The sequence below is a fragment of a genome, unplaced genomic scaffold (assembly GCF_019419815.1).
Source record: "Pyrus x bretschneideri cultivar Hongxiangsu unplaced genomic scaffold, Pyrus_bretschneideri_v1 Contig104, whole genome shotgun sequence".
NCBI lineage: Eukaryota > Viridiplantae > Streptophyta > Magnoliopsida > Rosales > Rosaceae > Pyrus > Pyrus x bretschneideri.
In genome coordinates, this window is record NW_025999396.1 from 867,911 (window position 1) to 880,673 (window position 12,763).

Here is a 12,763-nt window from a genome sequence, read left to right on the forward strand (position 1 = left end):
CTAATAGAGGCGGCACATCCTCGAGGGATGTTGACTCAACATCTGTTATATACGTCTATCTTTGCAGACATGTGTTGCAGCAGGTGTATGATCTCGTCACTTTAGTTAGATCAGAGAATGCATCTAGAGCAACATTCTGAAAACTAGAATTCATCGTACTTGCTTATCACACTTGTGTAGTATGGGGATTGAGATGCGACATAGTGGGAAACGTCCACGCAAATTCGCGTCATTCTCCAAGAAGGTTAACGTTCTTATCTCCCCCTAACGGTGGGAAGACTATCTCATTAAAGTGACAATTTCATTAAAGTGACAACTCGCAAATGAGCGGTAAAGAGATCACGTGCAAGGGCTATAAGAGAGCTAGTGTGAAGGAGAATCATGATCGACAAAAGATACACATTCTTCTTTGAGGACCCACGTTGGTATGTTGCGGCGATGCAACTTGGCACATGGAATACACACCCAAATGTGTAAATACGAAAATCGTCAGGTTCGTACCTAGTAACCAACTGTAACATCATATAGGTTGGGTGACAATGGGCCTCAAGGTGGAGCAACATAACTACGTACAAGATTGCATAGCCCTAGGTAGAAACAGAAAACTTGGTATATTTACCAAAATTCAGGCGATTATGTAAATTGCGCTTTATGATCACTAGGCGAGGCTATTTAGGGGTGAATCATGGGAATTCGATGTTCAATTATAAACCCAAAATACATGCAATACTTTATCGAAACCTGTCGATTTAAACTCTTCAGCATTATCCAATCTCCTGGACTTTAAGGGATAAATAGGGTGGTGAGCCCTTAATCAGCCATGAGGTTTAGCAGCAATGTGTGTGGACAAACATGTGACCAGTTTGTCAATTCATCAACAAAAACCATAAGTATTTATATGGTCCACATTTTGGTTAGATTAGTCCACATATATTCCCTTGAATCCACTATGAAAAAGGATGATTTCGTATCTTTGCAAGGAATGATATAGAAAATCAATTTCCTTAATGAGCAGGATTGGCAAAGTGTGCTTGTAGGCATAAGATCCTTACTTCGGGTAGGGAGATGCGTTGTAGTATCATTGTTCGACCTAAGTGTCCCAAAAGGTCGTGCCAAAGCAAGTAAACTGCTCAATCACTAGGCTTCAAGCCGGCCACATGTGATGTATTCCCAGTTGGGAGACAACCCATTAGCCCAAAATCAAAGCTTTAGACTCATTTTTGGAGATGGTGCAAAGATATTTCACTTTATTTTCTTCAGTGGTTTCATTTATGATCATTGTCATCTTGAATATCCTTAAAAACTCAACGTCAGGGAGAATTTAAGGTCCCTTAAATGGTGATGTAGTACCATTCATACAACGATGAGCGTGCCAATGCTTTTAATCAGGTTGGATAGACCTAAAGTCATTGTTAGAGATGTGATTTAGGTGTAAAGTTAGTGTGCGTAGTACATATTCATCCAAACAACTAACTTTCCCATATTCCTACCTAATTACGTGTTTAATTGAATTGGTCACATGTATTAAGAAACATGATTCAATTAACTCATATTCGAGGACAATATCATTAAGATTATCCATAAGTAAAATATACACCAAACTTGAATCCAAGAACATGGAAAAATATTCACAAAGTAAACCAAAGTTACTAGGGTGGATTCTGCTAACAAAGCCATCCATGTCAAAATTCTGCTTTTCTAACGATGTTTGGTGGAGCAAAAGTAGTCTCACATATTAACTACTAGAATGGTACTCCTTAACAACATTGGTAGGGGCACGAACAAGTGTATAACCAATGATCTATTCCATCAAGACAGAAGTAGATTTTGCAGGGTTAAGGTTTGAGAATACTATCCCTTATTCTTGGAGTTTAAGGTTTTAGGTGCCAAGGATCATGCTTCGGGCATTATGCCACACCTTGGCAGTCCCTGATTCTACCATATGTTGTAAAAACAAACTCCAAATTGGATTGTGAGAGAGTATGCCATTCAGTGTATGCTTGCCAAAGTGGTGCATCACCATTCGGTTAGGCTTTGACCGAACTGGGTCGAGCCATTCGGTAGACTCCAGCCGAACTGGGTCCATACCTTTCTCTCACATTTGTGGTAGCAATCAGATCCGAGAATTTGGTAAACTTCCTCTTTCTACACTACTACTTCAGGGGCAAGTTAGAAACATGAAAGACGAGAAAAGTATTCTCTAGTCAAAATTTGATCGGATTTATAAACTTCAAAATTGTACTCATTTATGGACGTAATCATGGTGTGCTTCAGGCAATATCTTTCATAATTAAACGGTCCATAGAAGTGAGCCAAAGAGCCATGGAATCCTTGTTCATGAGGTATTTCCATTTGTAATGCTTCGGGCACAAGTCTTTGAACAAAGATCATGGCGGAGGCTTATTCAGCTCTTCCTTGCCATTGTTGGCTACAATGGTTTCTCAGCTTCTTGATAGTCAAATGGAGATTCACGTCTTGTACCCACATAAAATGGTTTCTAATAGAAATATCCAAATCAGGGAAATCGAACTTGTGACAGTTCGACAATCCATTGAATTGAAGGGAACACGATTGTGATTGTTGCTGTGGGAATAAATCATCCATAAGCATCAAAGTTAGAACATTCAGGTTCTAAGACATGGTTTTCATGAAAAATTCAGGTTTTCATGGGTGTATTGTTTTATGAAAACTTCGGGTTTCAAAGGCACTAAATTTGAAACTATAGGTTCAATTTAGTTTATGAACATTTAGTTCATAAAAGAGAGGTTCCTGCAAGAAACACAGAATGCAATATACAACTAAGTGTAGTGGATTTAAGGTTCTTCGGGAACTCAAGTGTTAGAGCTTTGTTACTACGAAAGTATGTCAACGGTTCAAAGTATAAAAATAAATTATTGAATCGTTAATGTCCAAAAGTGATCTTCAGGTCAATAATTTTGGATTCATTATTAGATTAATGGACTGCAGGTCACTTTTAATTAATTCAACAGATCGGGACCATTCGGGGTCAATCGTAGAAGCAAAATAATTATAACATTAGGGTTAAAATTATTTAAAATGCCAAAAATTAGCATTAGATTCCAAAAGCCATAACCCAATAACATTGGGCTTGGGTGCCATGAGTAGGGCACCAAAAATATGGGTTGAAAAGAAGAAAAAACAAGCCAAAACTTGGCTTTTGGGCTGAGAAAATGAGGCAGCCCAACATTGGATTGCTGGCTACTGCTTTAGACAAGCTCATGTAGCCTTAAGCTGCGGGCTGGGCTCGGGCAGGTTGCAAAAGCAGCCCAATTGGGCATGCAAGTTGCAAGCTTTAAGCAAAGATGAGTAGGGATGTAAGACAAGGTCCAGCATGCTATTGCTGCTGGTAGATTTGGGTCGAGAGCATGGGATAGGTCCAAAAGGGAAATGCTGCAGGTTTCCTTTATAGAGTTGGGCTATGAGCCCTAGTCAAACTAGTTAAGGTGAAGGCCTGGTGTGTCCATGTGCTCTGTAGCAAAGCCCAGAAGGTTGCTGCCAAGGTCCATATGTTGAAGCGACGTCATTTTTAGGAGTGTCTCCACAAGGCTGGGATTCGGGCCAGTATACTGGTCCTCACGGTCGTGGCGCCGCATGATGTCCAATTTCCCTTCTTTTTGTTTTTCTTTTCGAAATTTCTAGGGTTGTAGAAACCCTAATATGCTTCTAGTTTATGAATATACTTTGACTCACAAATTCTACATAGCGATTTAATTGTGTAATGCATGAAACAAATATATATATATATATATATATTGACAAATATATGAACATATACAATATATATATCAGAAGGAAAATATAAACATAGGGGGTTCATACATCATGATGAATGTTTTCATGCTTTAAGGTTGTTTCAAATATCTTACTTTATTTTAAGCATACCTGATTGGTAGAAAACAACAAAAACCTTTGAATTTGTAGAAGTTCCTTCTTGGAAAGCTGGAATTGCATCTCCAATGCGTTGTATCACGTTCAACATAGAAAAATTAAATGGAATCAATAACATGTAGATTAATTTAATAAAATAATAAATCAATCATAAAAAGAATAATTAAAACGTAATACTCCCCTGATTGGAGGTCAAACTTTGCTTAGCGCAACGTCAAGAGTGTGCTGATAACGTGCTGTAGGCATAATTTACTGAACAATTATGGAGGCCAGAAAGAGAGAGAGGGTGCGGCATAGAGAAAAAAGAGAGATATGTGTAATTGTGGGTGTGTGTTATTCCACCTCTTTTTGCCTTTATTTATAGTAGTAGGGAAGGTTAATTCCTTACCTTTAGAATTACAATATTTAATAGGTAATCTAGTCTTAATAAGAATATATATTCTCATATATACTAGAATTTACACAATCACATTCTTATTCCAATATGACTGCAATAGAACCGTCGTTTTATTTTATTATATAATTCATGGTTTAATTAAACCATTGTTCTTAATTAAACACAGTTGTTTAATTAAAGAAACTTGTTTTAGATTTTCACTAATCATTTACGACCATTTCACCACTTGCAATTGCATTTTTCTATTTTACATTAATACATGTATGTATCACGACCAAGTAAGAAAAGATTAGCTCTATACATGATCCCACGTAATCAAACAAATATGACATAACACTCCCTTCGAATACGGCACTCTGTTTTATTTTGATTTTTCGAATCGAATCATCTACTTTCCAAGTCTCTGTTCATAATAAATAAAGTATATAAGTCGTATACTATCATACCACAATTTAATACTACATGACAAGAAATTTGTAAATGTCAGGTTGTTTGTATATAATAGGTCAATCAATAACTTTATTTCATTGAATATTAGTTCAATATGTCTCGTGGCCAATAAGATCTCTCTGGATCTTTTTGACGAGGATCCAGAAAATTTGTAAATCTTGTCTATTTATCGTACATATTGCAGTCTGTTTTTGTCAGGTACTGTTTGTATTTAAATAAAAATATTTAAAATAATTTATGACTGCACGATGTACAATGAACGGATATGATTCACATATCCTCGCCTCACGGATCCCCGGAATCCTCACAAAAAGGATTCGGATTTGTTTTGTGGAACATCATGTGGCATTTTGTTTTGTTTTTGTTTTTTTTTTTTTTTTTTTTTTTTTTTGAAGTGAAAGTACATCATGTGGCATTAAATTATGGTATAAAATATAAATTTTAGAAAACTTAAAAATTCATACCCTTACCTCTTATTAAGAAGGAAGAAGGAAGAATGTGAAAAGTAAGGTTCTAAAAGACGCTAGGCGTTAGTCGGGCGGTAGGCTGAGGCCTAGCGCCTAGGCAGCTAGGAAGGGTTTAAGCAGGCACCTGAGCGGATTTAATTAAATCTATTATATTTCGTATAAATAAATGTATGTTTATGCTTAAAATATATATAATTTCATCATAAACTACAAAATAGAATGACATATCTATTATGAGCTATTGGAACATAATGAAAACGTGAGAACACACATATAATGTGTGTTCATTTAAGTATTCAACAACAATTTATTGAAAAAATAAAATGCAAAATGAAAATTATCCATTCTATCTAAGTGAGTCGCAACCTAGGTAGATTTGGGCGGCCTAGGTTGTTTAGACGGGCGCCTCAGTAGGTCTAGACTCTATTTCATAATTTTCAAACGCCTAAATATTAATTGAGGTGGTGGCTAGTTACCTAGCGCTTAGATGGGGGCATATGCGGTATTAGGTGAGAATTTTTAAGATAGTGGTGAAAAGTAGTAAAATAAACCCAAAATAAAGACGAGGGTAGAGACTAGGTTCTAGATTCTAGACTGTAGATGCCACCAAGTCAATATAAGTGGAGAAGAGAAGATCCATTTTCCGTTGTTTTGTTTTTCTCTTTGAATTTTATATCCTGCCCTCAACCATTAATCACATAAAATACTCGTCGCTTCCTTGTAAAAACTAAAAAGAGAAGGGTAGCTAACTACCCCGCCATACCAGAGATTCTCTCCCGCCATTGACACACCCTCCCTCTCCGACCTCCCGCCATTTTCTTCTTCTGCCCCGAACTCTTATACAAAATAAAGAATAAAAATGCCGGGGTGCTTCAGCATAATAGCGTCACGCGACCGCTGCTTCCGCTACTCCTTCTTCTCCTCCGGCCTAAAGTCCACCACCACCGATTTGGGCGATGGCACCGTCATGCACTGCTGGGCTCCCAAAAACCACTCCCCATCCAAACCCACCCTCCTCCTCATCCACGGCATCGGCGCCAACGCAATGTGGCAGTGGCACGACTTCGTCTCCCCTCTCGTCTCCCGCTTCAACCTCTACATCCCCGACCTCGTCTTCTTCGGCGACTCCTACTCCTCCCGCCCTGAACGTTCTGAGATTTTCCAGGCACGCTGCGTCATGGCCCTCATGGACGCCCACGGAGTCAAGAAAATGATGGTCACCGGCATCAGCTACGGCGGCTTCGTGGCCTACCGCATGGCGGCGCAGTTTGGGGAAAGAATAGACAGGCTGGTGCTGTGCTGCGCCGGTGTGTGCACGGAGGAAAAGGATATGGAGAATGGGATGTTTCAGGTGAAGAGCGTGGAGGAGGCCATGAATGTTTTGTTGCCCCAGAAGACTCAGCATGTTAGGGACTTGATGAAGATCTCTTTTTACAAGCCTGTTAAGAATGTCCCCTCTTGTTTTCTCAATGATTTCATTGAGGTAATTTACCCAGTTCTCTGCCTTGATTTCCTCTCTTTACTTTACTTCCTTTTTAATAATAGTTTTGTTGCATATTTTATTGAGAAATTGGCCGGAATGATCATTTTCCGAATCCTAATTGCTAAAGTGATCAGTTTTGATATTTTGATCATCAAAGTTGTCTATGTTTGATTGATATGTCGTCAAGATTTGATTTTGATTTATTTCCCCAACTAGATTCTGATTTTTAATCATTTTCTGGATTGGGAATGAATTTCTATGTTTCTTGGTGCATAGTATTGGGTTTGATTCCTGTTAGCAATTTATAAGTTTATATTCAGAAAGTCAAATTAAAGTTTTAATTCTTCCTCCTAATAATTGAAGCCTGATAAGTGTGCAAATTAATACTGTTGCTGCTCTGCAGAAACATACATTTCAGTACTGTATTTTGTATATGCAAAGTAGTTTGAAACAAACTTTAAAAAGAAATAGAGAGGAGGGGAGGTGTAGGTGGAAGAAGCTAGCATATTCACACAGTTTCTGGGATCATACATGAATCAAAAACTAAATAAATTCTCGATTCGTTCACTAGTGACAATAGAATCAGGCTTTCAAACTGTGAGAGGGTAGCATCCAAGCAAACATTGAAAGCAATGTTTGTGTATGTGAATACGTGTACAGCATGATATGATGCAATACGAATTTTTAGGAATTAGTGACTATCACCATCAGTTTTCGGGATAAACATACCTTTCTTCTGTTCTGGTCTATTACCGTCAGCGACAATAATTTGTATCTCTTTTGATGTCTGTTTTGGACTTTGCTTTACCTAGCAATAGAAGTAGTATCACAGACACACAGCTTTCCCTTGTTAATTCAGGAGTATGTGTGACTCAATAGCAACTCCCCACTGTGAATTGGAGTCTTTAGGCTGCTAGAAACTGCAATTCATTGTAATAATGTGCTTATAAAATATTTGATTGCCGCTGATTCTGCTGGCGGCAATAGTGGTACATAAATTTCATTTCTCACCACATGATTGTGATGTCAGTCCTTTTTTTTTTCCATACGAATTTAAGATGTTAGTGCTAAATGTTTCTCTTTTCCGAGTGCGATATGGAATACTTGTATTAGTTTAACCTGAAACTTGTCTTATGAATTTGGTTGGCACTGGCCGCAGGTGATGTGTTCAGAACATCTTCAAGAGAGGAAAGAATTGATTCAAGCACTACACAAGGACAGGAAGTTGTCTGATCTTCCGAAGATAAACCATGTAATTTTGCATTATATTCAAGTTATTGATCTAATAAAGGTGGCTGTTTATCGTTTTTGGTTTTCTGGAGTTTTCAAGGGCTTAATTTCTTCTTGATGCAGCCTACACTAATCATCTGGGGAGAGCATGACCTGGTATTCCCACTGGAATTGGCGCACCGATTAAAAAGGTAAATCGCGCAGCTTAATTATTTCAATGTCACTGTTACTTCTAGAAATATTTGCTGCATGAATGAAGTACAGAACATTATGATTGAGATAAACCAAAATCATTGGTTATCTCCACTTCGACTCTTTTGGTTTCTCTAAGTTACTGCTGCAAAACGAACGATTGTACATCCTTCAATGGGAAGACTACTTGATCTTAAAATCCTTACATAGAGATCCTTGCAGAAGTTGAGCAGGTCTACAAATCAAATTTTGGAAAAGCGCTTAGTCTTACTGTTCTCCCTTTGCAGGCAAATAGGTGAGAGTGCAGACCTAGTGATCATAAAGAACGCAGGGCATGCTATAAATGCAGAGAAACCGAAAGAGATGTGCAAGCACATGAAGTCTTTCCTCATCGACCCTCTCCCTACAGTTAAACATAAAAACCACAGCAACGGCCGCAAGGTGGATTGAAATGCCAAGAAAAGGTGTCGACTAATCAAGATGATCATTTTCTGATTTTCATTCAAACCTACACTATTGGATATGAGGTTCCGTATGGTGGATTGTCTGTGCGAGTTGAATTTTATGCTAGTAATTATTTTCTATATTCAGAAGACAGAAAATTGCTTCGTTTTCCATTAAAACATGATTTATGCAGATCTTTCTTCTAATGCCTGTATTGTTAGTGAGTAAATTGATGAACTGATTAGTGAAGATTATAAGTTTATATTTGTGTTATGCCTCAGCTTATAGGCTGAGTTTGTGTGTTAAAAATGTAATGTGTTGGTTAAGTCTCATAGGGCTTAATACTGGACAAGTGTCTTAATCTCAGAGTAAGATGTAATGGATGGCTGAGATTGAATTTAGAAATGTGTCCATCTCTCTCTCACCTCCAACGGTTAAATGTGCTAATGTATGAGCTCACATGCTCAGAGTGAGTGTCCGCAATATATGGAAGATTGCAGAGGGATATTCTCTAAGATTTTTCTGATCCAAATTCTTCTCTTCTTCTTCCTCAAATTCTCTGAGTTTCTCTTCCATAACCACTGCTAGAATTCCTGTTTAATTTGAATCCTTTAACATGGCCTCAGAGCCAGGTTGGGTCTGAATTTCCGGGCATTGTGTTTGTCAGAAGGGTGAGCTCGGATTCACAGCAAAAGCTCATTGCAATGATTCGAGTTCATATCAGCGATCAAGTCTAACATGGCTGGATCTGGAGGAGGAGAACTTAGAGCCCTAGTATTCAATGGTGAAAATTTTGATTTCTGGCAAATCAAAATGAAGACCATTTTCCGTTCACACAAATTGTGGGATTTGGTTGAAAATGGGTATGAAACTCCGGTGAAGAAGGAAAAGGAGCTCACAGAGGTGGAGAAGAAGTTGGTGCATGAGAATGTGGTCAAGGATGCTAGAGCACTTGGAATCATCCAAGATGCTGTTTTAGATCAAATTTTCCTGTGAATCGCAACCCAGGAAAGTGTAAAGGCTGCGTGGGACATTCTGAAACAAGAATTCGTTGGTGATAAGCAAGTAAGATCTGTGAAAATTCAAGGTCTTAGATGAGATTTTGAATATACTCGCATGAATGATAGTGAATATCTCTCTATGTATATTGTTAAATTGTTCGATTTGATTAATCAAATGAGAAGCTATGGTGAAGATTTGAGTAATCAAAGAATTGTTCAGAAATTGCTGATTAGCTTACCTAAATCCTATGATAGTATTGCAGCTTTGATAGAAAATACTAAGGATTTGGATACCATAGATGCTCAGGATGTTGTTGCAATTTTGAAGGGTTATGAACAAAGGCTTGATAGACATGGTGAAAGAAGTATGGAGAAAGCATTTGTTAGTTTGAACATTGCATCAAAACCAAATAGGTTTAATGGTCAAACAAACAATAGCAAATACCAGAAAAACTTTAGGCCAAAAGGGAAACAGTGGAGTAACAAGGCTGATTGGGGTAGTAAGGCTAGTTTCCCTGTGAAGAATGATGCAAATAACATTGGGGATAAGTGTAAATTCTGTGATAGACTTCACTATAGGGAGTGATGGGTTAAGAACAAGGTCAAGTGTCATAAGTAGCAGAATTGGGCATATTGTAAGGTACTGTAATACAAACAAGGCTATGTAACAAGTGAATTTTGCTAATCAGGTTGAAGAAACTGGAAACCTATTCTATACTAATCATTTTGGAGAAGCAAGGAAGTTAAGTGATGAATGATACATAGATAGTGGATGTCGTAATCATATGACATCCAGGGAAGATTTGCTTGTTAACATTGACAGAAGGGTGAAAGACAAAGTCCAAGTAGGCACTGGAGTCTTGGTTGAAGTGGCAGGAAAATGGACATTGGTCATTGAAATAATGAATGGTAGGAGATATATAAAGGAAGTTATGCTTGTACCTGGTCTTGGAAAAAATTTGCTAAGTGTAGGACAGATGACCGAGCATGGTTACTTTCTTCTATTAGGAGATTATAAGGTGGATGTGTTTGATGACAAATCTCTAAGAAACTTGGTGGTCAGTGTGAAACAGAAAGGGAATAGGTGTTTTCCTCAGCACAAACAAAGAGTTTGCATTGAGAAAAAATGTGCAAGAGTGCAAAGATATGGCACAAAAGGTTTGGTCACCTAAATTTCAGGAGTCTCAAGCTATTACAGAGTCAATGAATGGTATTGGGCTGCCTGAAATTCAAGATAGTGATGCAGTGTGTCAAGGGTGTGCACTGGGGAAGAATCACAGGGAGTCATTTCCCAAGGAATCAAAGTGGAGAGCAAAGGATCCACTAGAATTAATACACTCAGATGTGTGTGGTCTTATGCAAACACCAAGTTTGAGTGGAAAGAGGTACTTCATTACTTTCATAGATTATTATTCAAGGATGTGCTAGGTCTTTTTTTTTTTTTTTTTTGAGAAACAAATCAGATGCCTTCCATATGTTTAAGAAGTTTAAAGCTATGGTAGAGCTTCAATGTGGATACTCTGTGAAGAGGTTGAGAACAGATAGGGGAGAAGAGTTTACTTCAAATGATTTTGGAAGTTTTGTGAAGACTTGGGGATAGAAAGACAACTTACTATTGCAAATTCTCCACAACAGAATGAAGTTGCAGAAAGGAAAAACAGGACTGTTGTGGAGATGGCAAAATGCATGATTCATGAGAAAGAACTCCCTTACAATCTCTGGTGTGAAGCAGTGAACCCATATGTGTACCTGCATAACAGAAGTTTTACAAAGGCTTTGGGGAACTTTACACATTTTGAGAAATTCAGTGGAAGAAAACCTGGGATTAAACACATGAAAGTGTTTGGTTCAGTGTGTGACTCTTTTATTCCAGGAAATTTGAGGTACAAATTAGAAGAAACAAGTGTCATAGGTGTTTTCATTGGATATGGTGCCTGTGAGAAGGGGTATATGGTGCTGAATCCTACAACTCAAAAGGTTTTGCTATCTAGGGATGTAATCTTCGATGAGAATGCTAAATGGGACTAGGAGAAGCACAAAGTCAAAGAAGTATGCATTCCACTATCTGCAAATGAATATCTGAAAATGAATGGAGTTAATGATGATGTTGTATCGGGATGTTCTCAAGTCTAAATTGAAGACTCTCTAGCTACTGTCTCTGGTGAACCAAGCAGTTCAAGTTCTTCATATCAGTATGATCATACTCCAGTAAGGTACAGGAACTTGAGTGGGATTTATGAGAGATGTCATTTGTGCATTGTTGAACTCGAAGATTTTAATGAAGCTGCACAGGATGAGGCATGGAAAAAGGCAATGGAAGATGAAATGAGCATGATTCAGAAGAACCAGACATGGCAATTGGTAAGGAGACTATTTGATAAGCCTGTGATTAAGGTAAAATGGGTGTATAAAACTAAGTTGAACTTAGATGGCTCGGTTCAAAAGAATAAGGCTAGGCTAATTGCAAAAGGCTGGGATAGACTATAATGAAACCTTGGCACCTGTGGCAAGGTTGGATACCATAAGAACTCTTATTGCAATGGCTGCAAAGAACAATTGAAAGCTGTTTCAATTGGATGTGAAATCAACTTCTTAAATGGGGTACTTGAAGAGGAGGTGTATGTAGATCAGCCAGATGGATTCATTGTGCAAGAAAAAGAGGATAAGGTCTACAAATTGCACAAGGCTTTGTATGGATTGAAGTAGGCACCTAGAGCCTGGTATGGAGAGATAGATTTTTATCTTGCGTAGTGTGGTTTCAAAAAAAGTACCAGTGAGGCAACATTATATACTAAGTGTAGAGGAGACTCAGATTTGATCATTGTGTCTATATATGTTGATGATATGGTCTATACTGGAAGTTCTCAGGAGTTAATGGAGGAATTCAAGATTGATATTATGCACAAGTATGAAATGACAGATTTGGGCTTGTTGCACCATTTTATGCAAACTGAAGACTGTATGTTCATACATCAGAGGAAGTATGCCTCAACTCAGTTGAAGAAGTTTGGGCTCCAAGATTGTAAATCTTTGAGCATCCTACTTGTACCAAATGACAAACTGAGAAAAGATGATAACAGTGGAGCTGCAGATGAATCTCAATATAGGAAAATTGTGGGAAACTTGCTGTATCTCACAGCAACAAGGCCTGATATAATGTATATTGCATGTCTGTTAGCAAGGTTCATGC

General features: G+C 38.0%; 1 protein-coding gene across 1 annotated transcript; it reads left to right on the plus strand.

Annotated features, from left to right (window-relative positions):
• The first annotated feature begins 5,993 nt into the window (after positions 1-5,993).
• On the plus strand, positions 5,994-8,834 carry LOC103960045 (lipase 3). Its single transcript, XM_009372432.3, has 4 exons — positions 5,994-6,706; positions 7,866-7,958; positions 8,060-8,127; positions 8,416-8,834. The coding sequence occupies exons 1-4, from the start codon at positions 6,083-6,085 to the stop codon at positions 8,576-8,578; spliced, it is 948 nt and encodes a 315-aa protein (XP_009370707.2). The 5' UTR covers positions 5,994-6,082; the 3' UTR covers positions 8,579-8,834.
• Positions 8,835-12,763: the final 3,929 nt, after the last annotated feature.

Bases quoted from the DNA above. Each gene is read 5' to 3' on its own strand.
- LOC103960045 (XM_009372432.3), top strand. From the start codon at position 6,083: ATGCCGGGGTGCTTCAGCATAATAGCGTCACGCGACCGCTGCTTCCGC. The intron at 6,707-7,865 runs GTAATTTACCCA...CACTGGCCGCAG, and splicing joins TTCTCAATGATTTCATTGAG to GTGATGTGTTCAGAACATCT. The intron at 8,128-8,415 runs GTAAATCGCGCA...CTCCCTTTGCAG, and splicing joins TTGGCGCACCGATTAAAAAG to GCAAATAGGTGAGAGTGCAG.